Source organism: Microtus oregoni, unplaced genomic scaffold (genome assembly GCF_018167655.1).
Source record: "Microtus oregoni isolate MIOR12 unplaced genomic scaffold, Mior012 000008F_ref0000371, whole genome shotgun sequence".
NCBI classification, from domain to species: Eukaryota; Metazoa; Chordata; class Mammalia; order Rodentia; family Cricetidae; genus Microtus; species Microtus oregoni.
The window spans coordinates 36,398,414-36,421,055 of NW_024543067.1; the positions used below are offsets into that span (position 1 = coordinate 36,398,414).

At 38.7% G+C, this 22,642-nt stretch overlaps 1 protein-coding gene across 1 annotated transcript; it reads left to right on the top strand.

Moving 5' to 3' along the window:
• Positions 1-9,095: 9,095 nt before the first annotated feature.
• Positions 9,096-21,949, top strand: LOC121451347 (olfactory receptor 7G2-like; the record flags this gene model as incomplete). Its single annotated transcript, XM_041656817.1, has 3 exons — positions 9,096-9,172; positions 19,479-20,392; positions 21,906-21,949. Coding segments are annotated over exons 1-3 (1,035 nt in total), but the record flags the coding sequence as incomplete, so codon positions are not given.
• Between the last annotated feature and the right edge of the window lie 693 nt (positions 21,950-22,642).

Below are 22,642 nucleotides of genomic sequence, written 5' to 3' on the forward strand. Positions count from 1 at the left end.
ACTGCCAAGACAATCATAAATATTATTAGAGAAAAGACCTGCGCAAGCAACGTGTATCTTTTTTTGAGACAGGGTTTTTCTGTAGTGTTGGATCCTGTCCTGCAAGCAACATGTTCTTAGCAGTATTCTGTGCTATCCCTTCAAGAATATTGGCATTAGAGTTGCTGAGGAATCCCATCAGGACCAGTGAGTGTGTGCTATCCAGGGGCGGCGGTCCCGGAAGAGAGCACAAACCCCCTCCCCCAGCTCCTTCTGCAGGGCTGTCTTTCTTTCGCACGACCCAGCACCCCCAGCACCCCTCCCCAACCCTGCCCTGCTGTATGCTAGGACCAGTGCTCAACTTTAGTTTTAAGCTCCTAAACTAAGGCGACCCACCCAGAGCCGTGAGTGCCTGCCTACCGGGCAGGCCTCAGGGTCCCCTGTAAGGGAGCCGGGCACCTTCAGCTCCAGCGCCAGGCTTCCTGCGCACTCCTGGATACCCCCCCCCCACTTGCTCCATTCATCCTGTTGGCCCTGGATCATTGGGCTACTGGCGGGCCTGTTTAGTTGCTGAGGAATCCCATCAGGACGGTTGCTGAGGAATCCCATCTGGACGGGAACGGTTCCTGCTTCTACACTGAAGAGATATACCCAGAGAGTCAATCACAGCAAAGACTGGACCAAGAGACCAGGCCTCTCCTGGCTCCATTTGAAGGAAGAGATGGGAAGGCGCCAATACAAGAATTCCTCCAACAATCTGAAAGGCAACATGACACCACCAGAAACCAGGGATCCCGAAATAAGAAGAATTGTACACCCTACTCCTGAAGAAATAGAAGAAATCGACTCAAAAGTGAACTATATGAAAATAATAGAGGACCTTAAACAGGAGGTGAAAAACTGCCATAAACAATTAGAGATTACAAACAAAAAGGTAGAGGAAATGAATAAATCGCTCAAAGACACGCAAGAAAACCAAGAGAAACAAGATAAAGCAATCAAACAGGTTAGGGAAGTGGTTCAAGACATGAAGAATGAAATGGAAGCAATGAAGAAAGCACAAACCGAGGGAAGACTGGAGATGGAAAATCTGGGTAAACGAACAGGAATGACAGAAACAAGTACTAACAACAGATTACAAGAGATAGAGGAGAGACTATCAGACACTGAAGATACCATAGAGAAAATAAACACACTGATCAAAGAAAACAGCAAAACCAACAAATTCTCATCACAAAACATTCAGGAAATTTGGGACACAATAAAAAGACCAAACCTAAGAATAATTGGAGTAGAAGAAGGAGAAGAAGTGCAGCTCAACGGTACAGAAAATATACTTAATAAAATTATAGAAGAAAACTTTCCCAACCTGAAGAAAGAGGTACCTATGAAGGTTCAAGAAGCACACAGAACACCAAATAGGCTGGATCAAAAAAAAAACATCCCCTTGCCATATAATAATCAAAACACAAAATATACAGAATAAAGAAAGAATATTAAGAGCCGCAAAGGAAAAAGGCCAAGTTACTTATAAAGGTAAACCTATCAGACTTACACCTGACTTCTCTATGGAAACCATGAAAGCCAGAAGGTCCTGGATAGATGTACTGCAAAAATTAAGAGATCATGGATGCAAGCCCAGACGACTATATCCAGCCAAGCTTTTGTTCACTATAAATGGAGAAAACAAAATTTTCCAGGATAAAAACAAATTCAAACAATACGTAGCCACAAATCCAGCCTTACAGAAAATTATAGAAGGAAAATCACTAACCAAGGAGTCCAACAATGCCCACAATAACTCAGTCATCTAGAGACCTTTCACCAGCGCAACTCAAAGAAGGGAAACACACAAACTCTACTACTAAAAAAGTGACCGGAGTTAACAACCACTGGTCATTAATATCACTTAATGTCAATGGGCTCAGCTCACCTATAAAAAGGCACAGGCTAAGGGATTGGATACGAAAACAGGATCCAATGTTCTGCTGTCTACAAGAAACACACCTCAACCACAAAGACAGGCACCTACTCAGAGTAAAGGGCTGGGAAAAGGCTTATCAAGCAAATGGAGCTAAGAAACAAGCAGGTGTGGCCATACTAATTTCTAACAAAGTTGACTTCAAACTTAAATCAATCAGAAGAGATGGAGAGGGACATTTTATACTCATAACAGGAACAATTCATCAGGATGAAGTCTCAATCCTGAATATCTATGCCCCGAATATAAAAGCGCCCACATATGTAAAAGAAACATTACTAAAACTCAAGGCAGCCATCAAACCACACACACTAATAGTAGGAGACTTCAACACTCCTCTCTCACCAATGGACAGGTCAATCAAACAGAAACCTAACAGAGAAATTAGAGAATTAATGGAGGTAATGAAGCAAATGGACTTAACAGACATCTATAGATTATTCCACCCGAATAGGAAAGAATATACCTTCTTCTCTGCAGCTCATGGAACCGTCTCGAAAATTGACCACATACTCGGTAACAAAGCTAACTAACACAGTTACAAAAAAATATTAGTAACCACCTGTGTCTTATCAGATCACCATGGATTAAAGTTAGAATTCAACAACAATGCTACCCCCAGAAAGCCTACAAACTCATGGAAACTGAACAGTCAACTTCTGAACCATACCTGGATTAAGGAAGAAATAAAGAAAGAAATTAAAGTCTTCCTTGAATTCAATGAAAATAAAGAAACAACATACTCGAACTTATGGGACACTATGAAAGCAGTGCTAAGAGGAAAGTTCATCGCACTAAGTGCCCACTTAAAGAAAACAGAGAAAGCACATATTGAAGACTTAACAGCCCACCTGAAAGCTCTAGAAAAAAAAAGAAGCAGACTCACCTAGGAGGAGTAGAAGATTGGAAATAATCAAACTGAGGGCTGAAATCAACAAAATAGAAACACAGAAAACAATACAAAGAATCAATGAAACAAAAAGCTGGTTCCTGGAGAAAATCAACAAGATTGATAAACCCCTATCCAAACTAATCAAACGGCAGAGAGAGAATACGCAAATTAATAAGATCAGAAATGAAAAGGGGGACATAACCACAGACACAGAGGAAATTCAGAGAATCATCAGATCATATTACAAAAGCCTGTATAACACAAAACTGGAAAATGTAAAAGAAATGGACACTTTTTTAGATAAATACCATATACCAAAGTTACACCAGGACCAGGTGAACAATCTAAAGAGACCTGTCAGTCGCGAAGAATTAGAAGCTGTTATCAAAAACCTCCCTACCAAAAAAAGCCCAGGACCAGATGGTTTCAATGCGGAATTCTACCAGAACTTCCAAGAAGAGCTAATACCCATACTCCTTAATGTATTCCACAATATAGAAACAGAAGGGTCATTACCTAATTCCTTTTATGAAGCTACAGTTACTCTGATACCAAAACCACACAAAGACTCAACCAGGAAAGAGAATTACAGGCCAATCTCACTCATGAACATCGACACAAAAATCCTTAACAAAATACTGGCAAACCGAATCCAAGAACACATGAGGAAAATTATCCATTATGATCAAGTAGGCTTCATTCCTGAGATGCAGGGCTGGTTCAACATACGAAAATCTATCAATGTAATCCAGCATATAAATAAACTGAAAGAAAATAACCATATGATCATCTCAGTAGATGCTGAAAAAGCATTCGACAAAATTCAACATCCATTTATGTTAAAAGTCTTGGAGAGATTAGGGATACAAGGGTCAAACCTAAATATAATAAAAGCTATATACAGCAAGCCGACAGCTAACATCAAATTAAACGGAGAGAATTAATCAAAGCCATCCCGCTTAACTCAGGAACACGACAAGGATGTCCACTCTCTCCATACCTCTTCAATATAGTACTTGAAGTTCTAGCAATAGCAATAAGACAACATAATGGGATCAAGGGGATTCGAATTGGAAAGGAAGAAGTTAAACTTTCGTTATTCGCAGATGATATGATAGTGTACATAAGCGACCCCCAAAACTCCACCAAAGAACTTCTACAGCTGATAAACACCTTTAGTAATGTGGCAGGATACAAGATCAACTCCAAAAAATCAGTCGCCCTCTTATACACAAAGGATAGGGAAGCAGAGAGGGAAATCAGAGAAGCTTCACCATTCACGATAGCCACAAACAGCATTAAATATCTTGGGGTAAATCTAACCAAGGAAGTGAAAGATCTATTTGACAAGAACTTTAAGGCATTGAAGAAAGAAATTGAAGAGGATACCAAAAAATGGATGGATCTACCTTGCTCTTGGATTGGGAGGATCAACATAGAAATATGGCAATTCTACCTAAGGCAATTTATAGATTCAATGCAATCCCCATCAAGATCCCATCAAAATTCTTCACAGATCTGGAGAGGACAATAATCAACTTTATATGGAAAAACAAAAAACCCAGGATAGCCAAAACAATCCTATACAATAAAGGATCTTCTGGAGGCATTACCATCCCTGACTTCAAACTCTATTACAGAGCTACAGTAATGAAAACAGTGTGGTACTGGCATAAAAACAGAGAAGTCGACCAATGGAATCGTATAGAAGACCCGGATTTTAACCCACAAACCTATGAACACCTCATTTTTGATAAAGGAGCTAAAAGTATACAATGGAAGAACGAAAGCATCTTCAACAAACGGTGCTGGCACAACTGGATGTCAACCTGTAGAAGAATGAAAATAGACCCACATCTTTCACCGTGCACAAAACTCAAGTCCAAATGGATTAAAGACCTCAATATCAGCCCGAACACACTGAAAAGGATAGAAGAGAAAGTGGGAAATACCCTACAACAGATGGGCACAGGAGATTGCTTCCTATGTATAACCCCAGAAGCACAGACATTAAGAGCAACATTGAATAAATGGGACCTACTAAAACTGAGAAGCTTCTGCAAAGCAAAGGACACTGTCACTAAGACACAAAGGCAACCCACTGACTGGGAGAAGATCTTCACCAACCCCTCAACAGACAAAGGTCTGATCTCCAAAATATATAGAGAACTCAAGAAACTAGACTTTAAAATGCTAATTAACCCAATTAAAAAATGGGGCACTGATCTGAACAGAGAATTCTCATCAGAAGAAGTTCAAATGGCCAAAAGACACTTAAGGTCATGCTCAACTTCCTTAGCAATCAGGGAAATGCAAATCAAAACAACTTTGAGATATCATCTTACACCTGTGAGAATGGCTAAAGTCAAAAACACCAACGATAACTTTTGATGGAGAGGTTGTGGAGGAAGGGGTACCCTCATCCATTGCTGGTGGGAATGCAATCTTGTGCAACCACTATGGAAGTCAGTGTTTCGGTTTCTTAGGAAATTCGGGATCAACCTACCCCTGGACCCAGCAATACCACTCTTGGGAATATACCCAAGAGATGCCCTATCATATGACAAAAGCATTTGTTCAACTATGTTCATAGCAGTATTATTTGTAATAGCCAGAACCTGGAAACAACCTAGATGCCCTTCAATGGAAGAATGGATGAAGAACGTATGGAATATATACACGCTAGAGTACTACGCTGCGGTAAAAAACAATGACTTCTCGAATTTTGCATGCAAATGGATGGAAATAGAAAACACTATCCTGAGTGAGGTATCCCAGACCCAAAAAGATGAACATGGGATGTACTCACTCATAATTGGTTTCTAACCATAAATAAGGGTCACGGAGTCTACAATAGGTGAATCTAAAGAAGCTAAGTAAGAAGGGGAACCCAAGGAAAAACATATAGTTATCCTCTTGGCTAAGGGAAGTAGACAAAATTGCCGGGGAGAAAATTGGGATCTTGGGGTGGGGTGGGTTGGGGGTAAGAGGAGATGGGGAGAGAAAAGTTAGAAGGGAAGGAGGTCGGGCCTTGGGAAAGCAGGAGGATTGGGATAAAGGAAGGTTGGACAGGGGAGCACGGAACCACAATTCTTAGTTAAGGGAACCACTTTAGGGTTGGCAAGAGACCTGACCCTAGAGGGGCTCCCAGGTGCCCAAGCTGAGGTCCCCAGTTAGTTCCTTGGGCAGTTGAGAATAGGGAACCTGAAATGACCCTATCCTTGAGCAATACCGACGAATATCTTGCATATCATCATAGAACCTTCATCTGGTGATGGATGGAGATAGAGACAGAGAACCACACTGGAGCACTGGACTGAGCTCCCAAAGTCCCAATGAGGAGCAGAAGGAGGGAGAACATGAGCAAAGAAGTCGGGACCACGAGGAATGCACCCACCCACTGAGACAGTGGAGCTGATCTATTGAGAGCTCACCAAGACCGGCTGGACTGTGACTGAAAAAGCAAGGGATAAAACTGGACTCTCTGAACATGGCGAACAATGAGGGCTGATGAGACGCAAAGGACAATGGCACGGGGGTTTGATCCTACGTAATGTGATGGCTTTGTGGGAGCCCAGCCAGTTTGGATGTTCACCTTCCTAGATATGGACGGAGGTGGGAGGTCCTAGGTCTTACCACAGGGCAGAAAACCCTGACTGCTCTTTGGACTGGAGAGGGAGGGGGAAAGGAGTGGGGGGACGGGGAGAAGGGTGGGAGGAGGGTGCGTAGGGGGGGAGGAGGGGAAGGGAAATGGGAGGCTGGGAGGAGGTGGAAACTTGTTTTTTTTCTCCTTTTCTCAATAAAAAAAAAGAATATTGGCATTAACATTTTTTGTAAGTCTGGTACAATTCTGTAAAAGAGCTCTGTGTGAAAACCATCTGTCTTTTCACCTTTTGAATGATGGGAGATATATTGGTGACTGTTTCTCTTTCATTAGGACATATATGATTGTTTAAATTCCTTATGTGATCTTGATCTAACTTTAAAGGTAGTATATATTGAGGAAATTATCCATTACATTTAGATTTTCCAGTTTGGTGAAGTACTGATTTTAAAATACAGCCTTTGGATTCTCTGGAATTATTTTTCTCTCTATTGTCTTGCTTACCTTTTTATTTCTAATGTTATTAATACGGATATTCTACCTCCATGTGTTAGTTAATTTGGATGAGTGATTTTATTGATCACCTCAAAGAATCAGTTATTTGTTCATTAATTCTTTGTATTTTTTGTTTCTATTTTATTGATTTTAGATCTGAGTTGATTATTTATTACAATCTTTCCATTAATATATGAGTTTTTCTTTTGTTCTGGTGTTTTCAAGTGTGATTTAAGTTGTTAGTATGACATTTCTTTGACTTACTTTTATGTAGATACAGTGCTGTAAACTTGCCTCTAAGAACATCATTCATTTTGTGTCCTGGAAGTGTTGTATATTCATTTTCTATAGTGATATTTTGTTTATGATCTTACAATTTAAGCTTGCCTGTAGATTATAGTCAAGAAGCAAGTCACACTATTCAGTCATAAAGGCCAGGTAGTGATTGTACAGAACTTACCTCTCAGCAGCCACACTGGTTAGTTATAGAGACCAGACAGTGGTGATTCACGACTTTAATACCAGCATTATAAAGGAATATAAGATGAGATGAAACAATAACTTGCTCTCATTTCAGTCTGAAGATTTCAAAGAGGTGAAATCTCTCTATTGGCTTGGCTTCTTTGCTTTTCTAGTCTTTAGGTTGGACCCCAATATCTAGCAGGGTTCAAAATTCATGTTACATCTCCCCTTCTCCTTCTGTTCAGAAAGGGGTAGGCATACCATGAATATTAACACAGCATTTTATATCAAGTTACTGTGGTAAGACTAAACACCTCCCTTTGTATCTGTGCCCTTCATTTGGACATCTTGGAAAACCAGATCCCAGTTGCTGGGCTGGTACCTGATTGAGCCTGGAAAGGTGGTACCAGCTATGAAGTTCCAGGAGCTTGGGAGATGGCTTACCAGATCATAAAATGATGTGTTCTTCAGGAATACCAGAGCTATCATATCTGCCGTTTTCCGGAGGTGGTAGATGTCTCTATCTATCCTGTGAAAGTGTCAAGAAGAATTAGGAAATAGCAGAGCTTTATATGAATGAGCATATGGGTAAAGTCAACCTGCCAGTTCTTGCCTTGTTTGTGTCCTTGAATCTGGTTTAGAGACTGGTGTCTTTGGAGGGCCCCCTGTGTGTTAGGCTTGACACTCTTACTGGGAACATACCTGTAAAACAGCTACAGTATTTTTTTTCCTTGGTTTTATAGCAAAATGCTTTGACTTTGGGTTAAAAGATATGAGCATTTTTCCTTGGGCCTGTTTTCAGCCACATGAAACACCCTTTTAAATCTAAATTCACTGAACAAAAAAGATTGAGAGAGTGGAGGAGGAGAAGGAGGGAGTTGAACATGCCTGCATGGCTCCATAACTTCTCTAATCCTAACCTGTCTCTAAAAGCTGGAACCAGTAAAAGCAACAAAAATTTAAGGACTCCTGAAAACTGTTTGTAGACAGTGCTCTCTGACAGTTCGTTAAAACTATGTCTATCAGTGTTAAAACTCTAAACTGTAGCAAGGGACTGCTTGTTCTTCCCGGTTGCCTAGCTAGCCTACACCCGAAATAGTCACACAGAAACTGTATTAATTAAATCACTGCTTGGCCCACTATCTTTAGCATCTTATTGGTTAACTCTTACATCTTAATACAACCCATTTCTTGTAATAAGTATATTGCCACGTGGCAGTGGCTTATCGGGCAACATTCCAAGCCTCTTTTCCTGGTAGCTCCATGGCATTCCTCTGTCTCTGCCTCCTTTCTCCCAGCATGCCATTTAGTTTTCCCCACCTATCTAAATTCTATTCTACCCTATCAGAACAAGTCAGTTTCTTTATTCATTAGCCAATGAAAGAAACACATAGACAGAAGGACCTCCTACACCACTAAAAATCTAAAGTTACATCTGAAACCTCTTTACCTGTGTTACAAAGCCTGTAAATGAGACACATCTCTCAGCACTTGTAACAGGAAACTTAACTAATAAACCAATGGCCTACTAAGCTGGTGGTAGTCTTCAGGTATGGGGATCAGAGAAGAGCTATTAAGCTATTTAAGTTCCCTAGTCATCAAACGAGATCAGATCTCAAAAGGATAAGCAGAAGTAAGACAGTTTTCTAGCTATCTAGTCAGTCCTAGGTTTCTTTGTCACTATGCAGGACAGAAATTCCAAAGGCATTACCAGTCTTCAGTTGTCAAACCCAGAAAAACTGAGAGGCTTACCTGTAAGGTAGGAATTTGGGGGAAGTGACCAACCTTGTCTTGGAAAAGTGGGGCAATTGATTCCTCACTGTCCTGTTGGTCCAGTCTGGGCAGGGTCTGGCAATGGTGTATAGTGTGAAACAGTTGTTTGCTACTTGGCTGGCTTTGCCACATTCAAAGCAAGCCTCTGGCTGGAAGTTCCTCTGGGGCCTTCATTGAAGGAGATAAAGGATGCAGCTCAGAACTGGAATATCTCTATAAGCATTTTTTTATTAAAAATTTCTGCCTCCTCCCCGCCTCCCTTTTCCCTCCCCCTACCCCCACTATCCACCCCCCACTCTCCTCCCCCTCCCTCTCCAGTCCAAAGAGCAGTCAGTGTTCCCTGCCCTGTGGGAAGTCCAAGGTCCTCCCCCCTCCATCCAGGTCTAGGAAGGTGAACATCCAAACAAACTAGGCTCCCACAAAGCCAGTACATGCAGTAGGATCAAAACCCAGTGCCATTGTCCTTGGCTTCTCATCAGCCCTCATTGTCTGCCATGTTCAGAGAGTCCGGTTTTATCCCATGCTTTTTCAGTACTAGTCCAGCTGGCCTTGGTGAGCTCCCTTTAGATCAGCCCCACCCTCTCGGTGGGTGGGTGCCCCCCTCACTGTCCTGACTTTCTTGCTCATGTTCTCCCTCCTTCTGATCCTCATTTGGCATCTTGAATTTTGCATGCAAATGGATGGAAATAGAAAACACTGTCCTGAGTGAGGTAACCCAGACCCAAAAAGATGAACATGGGATGTACTCACTCATAACTGGTTTTTGGCCATAAATAAAGGACATTGAGCCTATAATTCACGATCCTAGAGAAGCTAAATAAGAAGGTGAACCCAAAGAAAAACATATAGTTATCCTCCTGGATATTGAAAGTAGACAAGATTGCTGGGCAAAAATTGGCAACTGGGGGGTGGGGAGGAATGGGGAAAAAGGGAGACGGGGAAAGTTTTTTTATTAAAATGCCATGTTCTCAAATTTCTGAGTCACTTGAGGATCAAGGTATAATTATCAGTTAGGTATATCTGAATTAGACAAATGTTTAGTCTTAGTTTGGGGAGCATATTTAAGTTTGAAGGGGGATGCTGAAAAGAAATGCCACACTTGTTCAGAATCGAATATAATATAGGGTTATTTATTCAGGGGTAGACTCACAGATCATAATTCTCTGCTTGAACAGGGAATCTATCAGCCAAAAGTGAGGAAGGGAGCACATGCTTTACAATGGCATTTATACTGTAAGAGGCCATGCCCAAGTGGTTACTTAAGGGCTACTAGCTGAAGGATTTTCCTACAGCATAAGTTAAATCTGGACATACAGTTTGACAAAAGCAAGAAGATTAAACATAAATTTTAAGTTGGTCTTTTTTTTAGATTGGAATAGACCTTAACAAAGGAGAGACCCTTTGTCAGATTGTTTAGGAATCATAAAATAGCAATAGCAAGTCTCTGATGTTCAATGTGATCTTTAGACATAGAACATAATCATCATGTGTAGAAGCAAAACCAAGTTTTAACATTGTTATAAAATCTGGTGTATGGAGGTGCAGCTCCAATACTTCAGTAAACCAGCATTGTTTTGAACCTTTTCTTTCATCAACCTTGCCTTTAGGACAGGGAAGATATTATCATATAGAAATCTATCCTAATTCAAAATAACTTGGAGATCTAATGGCTCCTAGTGTACCCATTTCCATGTGGTAAAATGGCAGTGAAGGTATATGAACTTCTCTATCCTTACTTATCAGGACGACAAATCATGTAATTATAATTAATGGTGGGTGCTCAAGTATTGTTTCCACACCAAATATGTGATGTATTGGATTCCCAGTTATTGGGCTCATCTGATCATGCAATAAGCTGAATCAGACCAAATTAATAAACACAGACTTAATAAATAGAACAGAGTGAAGCAACTCCCAGGTGACTTTCTGGAAGGCAGGAGAGAGAGTATGTGGCAGGTCTGGTGACAAGGTCTTAAACAGACTGTAGGCAGTCAGGAGCAATTCCAGGGACGGAGCTGCCAATAGTGGGCTTTTTGGAGTATGGGGTCTTGAATGGGAGAAGTGGAACTGAAACAGAGCTTCCCAACATAAGGAGCTATAGTTAAGGGATTATATAAATCTGGGAAGAGACTTTGAACTTTGGAGTTTAAAACATTGTTAAGATAGTAATAGACTTTGGGGAATTCGAAGGTGTACTAAATGAAGTTTTCATTATGATATTGTTATAAACTTATGGTAGTAAGGGGGTGAAATGTGGTAGTTTCAAAATAATTGATCCTCTTAAGTTTATAGGGAGTGGCAATATGAGGAGGTGTGACTTTGTTGGAGGTGTTGCCTTGTGAAAGGAAGAGTGTCATTGTATGGGTGGCCTTTGATGTACCATTTATGCTCAAATCAGACCCAGTATTTCAGTAGACTTCCGGTCATCTTTGGATTTAATGTTGACCCTTGGACATTCTCAGTTCCTTCTCCAGCACTAAGTTCGTCCGCATGCTGCCATGTCTTTACATGATGATAATGGACTAAACATCTGGAACTGTAAGCCATGCAATTAGATGTTTTCCTTTGTAAGAGTTGCTGTGGTCATAGTGTCTCCTCAGAACAGTGGAAACCCTAAATAAGACAGAGACATATTGCCCTGACTGTCACTACTTGTTTTTATGCAGGTATCTAGGGGCATGACACTTGGAAAAATGTAAGTCTAGGTGCTGATATCTGGTCTTGTCTTCACAGGGCTAATGTTTTGTACCTTGTTTTTGTGTCCAAATCTAGTTTTTAGGAGATTTGTGGTGGATATGTGTTGCCTTTAGGAAAATCTCCTCCTTATAGGTATGGAAACTAGGAGTTCCCAAGAAAAAATATGTTTCTGGTTATTTTGTCCTGAGACTTAGAAATTAGTGTGTGCTGGGGGTATTTGAATGACATCATAATTATTCTGTTCTAGCAGGATGTACTTACTTAGTCCCCTCAAAAATAGGGCAGAGTGAGGAGAGATCACATAACAATGAATATCGTTGTTACAGCCCTGATCATGATATTTTATGGATGGGATATGAAATACTTTGGAACTTAGGACTAAGAAGTTGATTGAACACTCTATGCAGTGTTTAAGGTGCCATCCTAGGAAAACTCACGGAAGAGATAGTGCAGGCAGCTAGGGGGACTATCAGGCCTAATTCAAGATGTTTCAGAGAGAACACTATTAGTAATTCAACTACAGACCTTTCCTAATTTTGAAGCAAGGAATGTAACTGATTTCCGCCTATAGCCTGAGATTCTTCCTGAGGGTAAATCAATGTGTAGTGGATGAATTTTCTTGAAAAAGGACATTTCAAGTCATTGTAATACTACCTTTGCTTTGTGACTATTAACAAATTACTTTTTTTCAGGTTTACAATGAAACAGCATGTGGGGGAAAAAAGAAATACAAAATATATAGTTAGGGAAGAAAAAGAGTACCAAGTAATTTAATGTTGGAACTTTTGCTTGTGCTGAGAGAGATAATAAAATTAAGGAAAACCCAAGTAAAAATGGAATAAGTGGAAAGAACCCAGTGGAGCAATAACCCTCACATCCAAGGTATCAACTTAAAAATAAAAGGCCTGAGCAACTTTTTTTTGTTCTGCAAGAGCAAAAGCAAAAGAAAGCTTCTGCAAACGAGACTCAATAGGTTTGTGCTCCATTTCAATCAGTCACTTAAACTTGGCAGTGTTTATCATGTGGGTCTGTCTTTAGAATCATGAAAGATAAATAAGAAACAGTTTGTGGAATCTCCCTCTCCAGTTAAAGAGAGCTCTGAGGCCAGTCATGTGGCAAGAGTCACCATCTAAAAATCCTAAGAGACCATTATATACATTGTGTAAAGCTCTAAAAATGAAGGATACATTTCATTGTTGACCCAAAGATTTTGAAGTTTGCCATGTCATGAGGCATCTGCCAAGTTTAACACAGGAAGGAAGAAGAATTATCCAAGAGAAAGAAATTTGGCACAGTCAGAAAAGCAAGGTGGTCAGAGCTACCTAATCACTTTGACTTTAGAGATGGAACAATATAATTTTTCTTTGCCTTGCTGAATTTCATCCATTCATCACTTTAGCATTTCTTAACTATGGTCCTATCCCCCATTTGGAATGGTAACATATAATCTGTGTCATTATGCTGGAAATATTTTTTGATTTTACAGAGAGCTAAAATTGAGAGACATTCTTGATTGTCAGAAGATACTTTGCAATTTTAAACTATATTGAGATTGAAAAAATAATTTTGGAGATTGACTCCTTATATATTACCAAATAGCAATAATACTTTGGAGGCCAGGGAATGGAAGGTGATGGTTGGAAAAAGAATGGTACCATAGGGTCATATATTTGGTGGAACTGTTGAGGAAGGATAAGAAATCTTGGACTTGTTTCAGGAAGCAGCAGGTTTATAGATTTCAAAAGACTTGAAACGTGCTCACTGTTCTCTCTCTGTCTCCAATTTGTGGATAAGGATTCAAGCACTGAGCTGTCATTCCAAGGGGAAGGAGGAGAAGAACTTGGAAAAAACAGTATAGTCGAGATGGGGAAAGGACAGAGACAGAGAGCAAAGAAAGGGATGCCTTTTTGAGGGAGTCATTATGGGGCTAACAAAACACCTGGCACTAGAGAAATTCCCAGGAATGTGCAAAGATGACTCCAGCTAAGACACCAAGCAATAGTGGAGAGAGTGCCCAAACAAGTCCAGATTGAGGACTGTTTTTAATTTCACCATAAGACCCTTCATCCAACAACTGATGGAAGCAGAGGCATAGATCCACTGCAGATCCCTGAGCTGAGCTCCCAAATTCCAGCCAAAGAGTGGAAGTAATGAGAATATGAGCTAAGAGGTCAAGACCATGATGAAGATACCCACTGAAATAGCTTACTTGAGCTAATGGGAGCCCACCAACTCTGGCCAGATAGGGAAGAAACCAGCATAAGACCAAACTAGGCCCTCTAAATATGGGTGATAGTTGTATGGGAGACAGACTGTGGGGCAACTGGCAGTGAAACCAAGATTTATCCCTACTGCTTGCACTGACCTTTGGAACCCATTCTGTTTGAAGGGATACCTTGATAAGCCTAGATATAGTAGGTAGGTCTTTGTCTTTCCTCAAAGCAGTGTACTAGAATTTGTTGACTCACCATGGGGAGCCTTACTGCCCTTAGGAGTGGAAAAGGGTGAAAGATGGAGGGAATGGGAGGAGGGGAAGGAATAGAAACTGGGACTGGTAAGAAAAATGAGAAAATATAGTTCTTTTAAAAAATACAATAAAAAGATTAATATTGTTTAATTATTGTATATGTTTTTGTCTCTATAGAAATATCTATTCACGAGTTCACATGATCATAGAAGTGAAAGGGCTTGGATTCACTAAATTTGTCTTATAGGTAATTGTGAGCTACGTGATATGTATTCTTTAAACTGAATTCAGTTTCTCTGTAAAATCAACACACTCACTTTTAACTGCTTACCCGCTACTCTTAACCAGAAGTATTTTCATTATGCCTGTTTAACTGAATCCAGTGGCTATATAATTTTTCTCCCTGCAATGTTGGTCTAACTCCTACAGGTCAAAAGCAATTCCACTAGTTCTACATGCATACACTAACTTCTGAAACCACAAGCAAATCCTCTTTTCTTCTTTGATGCTATAATCAGTATATAATTTCTGACACGTACCCTTGAAATTTCTAAATAGTTTATTGAAAATCAAGAGTCATTTCAAGGCATCATTACCAGTTAGGAAGAAAAAATTATTAGTGAATTTTTACTATAAAAAAAAGTGACTGAACATCCCGAGTGTGATTACTGAGACCCAGAAACCCAAGCATGTTATATACTCAGGCATAAGTAGATATTAACTGTAGAGGATAACCATTCTACAATGCACAGATCCAGAGAGGATAGGTAACAATGAGGATCAAAGTGGGGACAGAGGATCTCCCAGGGTAGGAGAAATAGAGATCTTCTGGTTGGACTGGCGACATATGGGCACGGGAACTTGAAGGGTTGGTTTCAGTGGTGGGTGAAGGGGGAGGTTACGGAGAAAGATGACTGAAAAGGGGGAATTTATGGAATTGAGTGGAAGCCTGATGTAAGGAAACTTCATGTCTGCAAGAATAGCCCCAGCTAAGACTCTGTTATGTATTCCCTGAATCTGCCATGCCCTGTTATCACACTGGAAACTATACCAGGTGATATCAGATAGTCTTCATATAGTGACTGATGGAGGCATATTATGAATATCATAGCCAAATATTTGGCCTAGTTGTGGGAGTCCTGCTGAGGGATGAGGGATTGTAGAAAACAGAGGTTTAGAGATATTTGAGGAAAACCCACAGAAATGGCTAGGCTAACTCTTGGGAACTCAGAATCTAAACCAATAACCAGGGAGCCTGCAAGGGACTCAAGTAGGTTCTCTGTATATGTGACAACTTGGTCTACTTCTGACAATGGGAGGGAGGATGAACCTGTTGTGTTCAATGGTTCTTGGGAACCTATTCCTCATACTGGATTGTTTTACCCAAACTGAATACGGGGGGGGGGGGAGTGCTTGGTAATAATGCATTTTGATATGCTATGATTTGCTGAGTCCTGTCCTTTTTCAATCAATAAAGGAGGTGTGGGATGGGGGAGAGATGGGAGAGGGAAAGAGGGAGGACTAGAGGCTGTGATCAGGCTGTAAAATAAATTATTGAATTAAGAAAAATACAAATAAGAGCTGTTGGAAAAAGTGATTATGAAGCTCTAAGTTGTCTTGAATCTCTCTCTACATTTATACATATATATGTTATATATTTTCATAAACTAGTAGATTTATATAATTTTTTATTTTCATTTTTGTCATATGGATCAGTTATATTCTAAATTTACTATACATAACTGGTAAAAAATAGTGAATTAAGTGTAGACTGAAGATGGGGCTCAGAAAATATCCAGTTTTCCTCTGTGATATATTTTTATGATTATTTACATAACAGAGTTTTCCAAATACATTAAAAAGCATCTTATTTGTATTTTAAATATATTTTATGTATCACAAATTCACAAAATGGAGGAAGCCATATATTTAGGGGCAGTTGTTGCACACATTAGAATTTTGAGGGGTAGAAATGATTTAGTTAAATTTCTTATCTATGAAATTCTCAAAATTAAAATACAAAGTTAAATAAAGACAAAGTGAAAATATTCTTATATCTCTAAATCCAAAACTAGGCAAAGGTGATGAAGATAACATTGTTCAAAACCAAGATAAAGGGGGAATTCTGGTTAGTAAAACGTAGCACATATATGTGTAACCTGTAAGTAAGGAAAGCAGGGTGCTACAAGTGGGTAATTAACCTGCCTTCATCGACAAAGAAAAATCAGCTGAGGCTGCGATACCTTCTAGATTGTTGGCCTTCATGGATTTACACATCTCTATGGTTCTCAACACAATACCAATGTTTGTCTAATGAGATGCTTTGAATATTGGGTCCCTAAAGACATAGTAGCTGTACGTCTTCCAATTTTACAATATGACTCATGAGGCTTGCTCCCGCCATAAAAGTATTTTGTTTACTCTAAGAGATTTTGGTTTGACAAAGAAGTTGGAGTCTCCCAAAGAGATGCTACCATTCCAGACAATAGATATTCTGTGAGCACCCAATACCAGATTATTTGACTATCCTTCATTCTACAATGATGATAGCAAGGTAATGCAGTACTCTGGTATTTTTTTTATCTCTAGTATGTGAACCTGTGAGAAAAATGCATGCAGCAGAAAGTGAGGACTATGAAGTTCCCCCTGAGAGACCTTACTGTTATCATTACGTCATGTTCTTTTGTACTGTTGTAAAATTAGATGATACTGTACTTTTCCAAAACCACACGAGCATAAAAAATTCTATTTTTAATTTTTTGAGGGTCAAAACTTTTTGTACTTATATGCATACATTGTAAGGTAAGGAAAAAGACGATTTTCAGCTTTGCATTCTATTGTCCTCAAAGCAAAATAAATCACCATTCAGAAGAAATTGTTGACAGTTCAACCTGCAAGATATAAGAACGCTGCAGAAATTAGGATGTAAGTATACACCAAGAAATCTATGGACCTGTTCTTACTTCTTCAAGACAAAATAACAAAATACTTTAAATTATTCTATGTTCATGAAATAATTAATATTTATCATCAATCTCAATTTTCCAGAATTAATATTCTGGTGATCAAAAAATCATATACATGCTTTTTTAGAAAAATATGTATATGTCAAAATTCCAATTAAACATTTGCCCTGAAGTTGTTGTTTTCCCAAGTGGGAACATAGTATAATTTTGTTCTTTGTTTTACAATTATATTTTTTTCTTTCATATGGTTTCTTGGTCTGTATGTTCTCACATAATGAAGAATGTCCATAGAAGATAAAAAACAGAAACAAAATTGGATACTTTGTAAAATAAATATTTATTTGTAGACTTAATTGTGGTTAAAATTAATAAACAGAACTGAAAGTGTCAGTTTTAATTAATATATACAGTAAATAAGACAGCTAATCCAGGTATGGTGGCTCAGTTGGGAAACAAAGACAGGCAGATCTCTGAGAGTCCAAGGCCAGTCTGTTTTACAGAGCAAGTTCTAGGAGAGTCAAGGCTGTTATACAGAGACACACTGTTTTGAAATATGCCCCACTAAAAATAAAATTAAAGAAAGCTAATAACTGTCAGACCTACTAGTCAAAAATGAACATAAAATACTCCTGTGGGCTTGGTATTTAATACCTTTACAGAAAATACCAGAATTTTGGCTTCTTTAGCTATCTTTTTAGTGTTAGCATTCACTCATAAATCTAATTTATTTTATTATTGATTTATTTTACTTCTAGCATACAACACTGATATTGGAACCTCTTTCCTCATGACCAGTGTTCACATGCTGAAAAACAAACCCATGTTGTTCACTACCATAAAATGCACAGCTATTGAAATCTCACATATCTTTATATCTTTCATTGTAGGATAGAAAGATACAAACGATATTATTATTAAAGGAAAACCCCAGTCAAAATGTGAATGAGAACTTTTTATGTTGAATAATGTGCTGGCTGTTATTCTTGAACTAGTTTAATTTTTCTTGATTTAATTCCAGCAACCTTTAATATTTCACTGCACTAAGAATTTTCAAAGCAAGCATGCACAGTGGTTTTGACTCAGAAATCTTAAATCTTAACTGACTTTGGCTGAGTTCTTTCTTTACTCTCCATAATGAAGAGATCAAAGTTAGAAGGACTAATGGTTCTCTATTATTATGCATTCATCTACGCTGTACCAACAAAACCAAGATACTCTTCTGTACATTTTTCCCTTATTATGTTGAAATTTTCTTCACATTTGAATTTCTTCTATGGCTCAGTAAACAAATCTACTGATTGCAGGAAAAATATTACCGAGGGTGATGTTTACTTGATGATTTGTAAATATATTTCTGTTTTTTGTGTGTTTGGTTATTTTGTCTTTGATGGATTTGGTTTGGTTTAATTTGGATTTTTCTAGGATATTTTTGAGACAGGGTTCTTCTGTATATAGCCTTGGTTGTCCTGGAACTCTGTAGTTAAGGCTGGTTTAGAACTTAGAGATCTATCTGACTCTGCCACTGAGTGCTGGGATTGAAGGCATGCATCATCATGCCCAACATGTTTTTGTTTTTATGTTGATTAAACTGGTTCTTTGACAATGACACATATTACATAATATAACAGTTTACTCTGACCCAGATATTTTCTAATCACACTCCTGTTCCTGTCAATTGCCAAGCACCCTACAATACACTTTCCCACATTAAGGCCCAGTATAATTCCTAATTATTCAAAATTTCTTTGCAATTTCATTTTCATAATTTTGTAAATTTAATCAGAGAGTTGATAATAAAACAACCCTTGGCTGAAATCTGGTTTCAGGGAAAGAAGTTGGGAAAGAGTGGAAAAGATAGAAGTGAAGGAGTAGAAGAATATGTCACTTTCTCTGGAAAAGTACCAAGTGTAGGCTTCATTATTACCTTGGGATTACAAAAAACTAAAATAAAGTTTTCTATATCAGTAACTCTATGCATAATATATGAAAAAGCTTGTTGAAATGTAGATTCTTTATCCCCCAAACCTGGAGATTATTGCCTGTAATTCTTTCATTGGTAATTGCTAGTGTATATAAAGTAATATTAGGTGATGAGAACATTGCTGATACTCTGGATCCATAGATTTAATTGCAATATCATCACATTTATTTATATTTAACAGTAGTACAGAATACAGAAATCAAACATCTGCTTCAGAATTCTTTCTTCTGGGATTGACAGATGATCCAGAACTGCAGGTCATCCTCTTTGGACTTTTCTTATCCATGTACCTAATCACAGTGCTTGGAAACCTGCTGATTATATTGGCTGTCAGTTTTGACTCCCACCTTCATACCCCCATGTATTTCTTCCTCTCTAACCTATCCTTCACTGATATCTGCCTCATCACCAGTACAGTCCCCAGGATGCTGCTGAACATCCAGAGACAGAACAAAGCCATCAGTTACACAGATTGCCTTACACAGCTGTACTTTGTTATATTTCTTGGTGGAATGGAAAACTTCCTTCTCGCAGCAATGGCTTATGATCGCTATGCAGCCATCTGCCATCCCCTTAGGTACACAGTTATTATGAATCCAAGCATCTGCAGTTTGCTGACTTTGTTCTCCTTGTTTATTAGCATTATAGATGCCCTTATCCACAGTCTGTTGGTATTGAAATTATCTTTCTGCAAAGCCATGGACATTCCCCACTTCTTCTGTGAGCTTGATCATGTCATCAAGCTGTCCTGTTCTGACACACTCATCAACAATATAGTGATATACTTGGCAGTTTGCATATTTGGTGGTCTTTCATTTGGTGGCATTATTTTGTCTTATGTTCGAATTGTCTCTTCAATTTTGAGAAAACCTTCAAGGAGAGGTAGTTATAAAGTCTTCTCCACATGTGGGTCTCATTTGTCAGTTGTTTCTCTGTTCTATGGTACATTATTTGGTGTCTATATCAGCTCTGCAATGACTGACTCTCCCAGGAAGACTGCAGTGGCTTCATTACTGTACACTGTCGTTCCTCAGATGCTCAACCCCTTTATCTACAGTCTGAGGAACAAAGACATGAAAGAAGCCTTGAGGAAAATAAGTTGTGGAATTATGTGACAGTATATATAGCCAAAGCAGTATTCACCTTCGAAAACTAGCTTCTATCTTAACATATGCTTATACTCCTTTATAATATAGTCTGTTCATATTTCTACTGTTAGGTTAAAAATAGCTATGTATGTAGTTTCTTAGGCCTATTACTAACAAATAGGTACCAGACTATGAAATTTATATAAATAGAATATATAAATAGTAAATTTAATGTGATTCATTTTTTAAAACACATCCTTTAGTATCTCTTCAATCATTATAAGACCATAGTATTCTGTCAATAATATACTATAACAAGCAAATATATGTTTTCCGTCAAGAAATTTGGATGTATGGAATGTATTGGAACAGAAGCTACAGTTTCAATAGCTTGTTCAAACAGTAGCCTCTTTGTGGGACTGGTCCTTTTCCAGACCACAGGTAACAAAGGGAAATACAACTATCACATATGAACATAATATGTGAGAAATTTTAAGTTGGTAGGGTGACATGTTGGTGTAGAAGTTTGGAAGAAGTTTTAGACACAGTTAGGATCAAAGTTATGGGATCAAATATCATAATTACTAAATATATATTAACATTAATATTTTTTCTAATCAAATTAGTCATAACAAAACCATTTTCCTTAAGATTACTTCTCGGGGGCTGGAGAGATGGCTCAGTGGTTAAGAGCATTGCCTGCTCTTCCAAAGGTTCTGAGTTCAATTCCCAGCAACCACATGGTGGCTCACAACCATCTGTAAAGAGGTCTGGCGCCCTCTTCTGGCCTTCAGACATACAGACAGAATATTGTATACATAATAAATAAATAAATAAATAAATAAATTTTAAAAAAAAGATTACTTCTCATAACATTTTTTTCCTGTATTTTTACTTACTGAATGAAAAAAAAATCTTAGAAAACTTTATTTTTTATTTTATATACAAAGTTGAGTTCCTCCTCTCTCTCCTTATCCTGCCTTCACCCCCTCTTTCCAACTCCCCATCCACTCCTCAAAAGATGTAAGGCCTTCCTTGCAAAGTCAACCAAGTCTGGAATATCGACTTAAGGTAGGAAAAGGCCCCTCCTACTCTATCAAGGCTGAGCAAGCTGTCTCACCATAGGGAATGGGCTCCAAGAAGCCAGTTCATATACCTGGAATAAGTCGTGTTACACTACCAGGACCCCACCAAGAGATCTATCCACCCAACACTCAGAGGGTCTAGTTCAGTCCCATGCAAGGTTCTCCAGCTCTCAGTCCATAGTCTGTGAGTTCCCACTTGTCTCTGTGGTTTTCCCCCACCATGGTCTTGACACCCCTTGGTCATATGATCCCTCTTCCCTGTCTTCAACTGAACGCCAGGATTTAAACCCAGTGTTTGGTTATGGGTTACTGCATCTGCTTCTATCTGTTACTGGATGTAGGATCTGTGATGAAAAAAATTTGCGTGGTCACTAATCTGAATGAGGGGGAAGGCACTTTCAGACACACTCTCCACTATTGTTAAGGAGTCTCGATTTGGGTCATCTTTGTGGATTCCTGAGAATTTCTCTAATACCAGGTTTCTCCCTAGCCCCATAATGGCTCTCTCTATCAAGATAACTATTTCTTTGCTCTTCTACTCCATGCCTTCTCATACTTGGTCTTCTTTATCCCTCGGGTTCCCATCCAGCAATTCTTCCCGAGTTCTTAGATAGGTAGAATTAACATAGTAAAAATGATTACCAAATGCTTACCAAAAGTAATCTACAGATTGAATGCAATCCCCATCAAAATCACAACACAATTCTTCATAGATGTCAAAAAATACACAAATTCATACAGAAAAAAACAAAAACCAAGATAGCAAAAATTATCCTGTACAATAAAGGAACTTCCAGAGGCATCACCATCCCTGACTTCAAGATCTACTATAGAGGTACAGTAATAAAAGCAGCTTGGTTATTGGCATAAAAACAGACATGTGGATCAATGGGATTTAATTGAAGTCCCTGGTATTAATCCATACACCTACAAACTCCTTATTTTTCACAAAAAAAGCCAAAATGGTACAAGAAGGAAAAAGAAATCATGTTCAACAAATAGTGCTAACATAACTGGATGTTGACATGGAGAAGAATGCAAATGGATCCATATCCATCCCCATGAACAAAACTAAAGCCCAAGTGTATCAAAGACCTGAACCTGGATCCAGATACACTGAAGCTGATAGAAGAGAAAGTATGAGGTATTCTTGAATGCATTAGGACAGACAC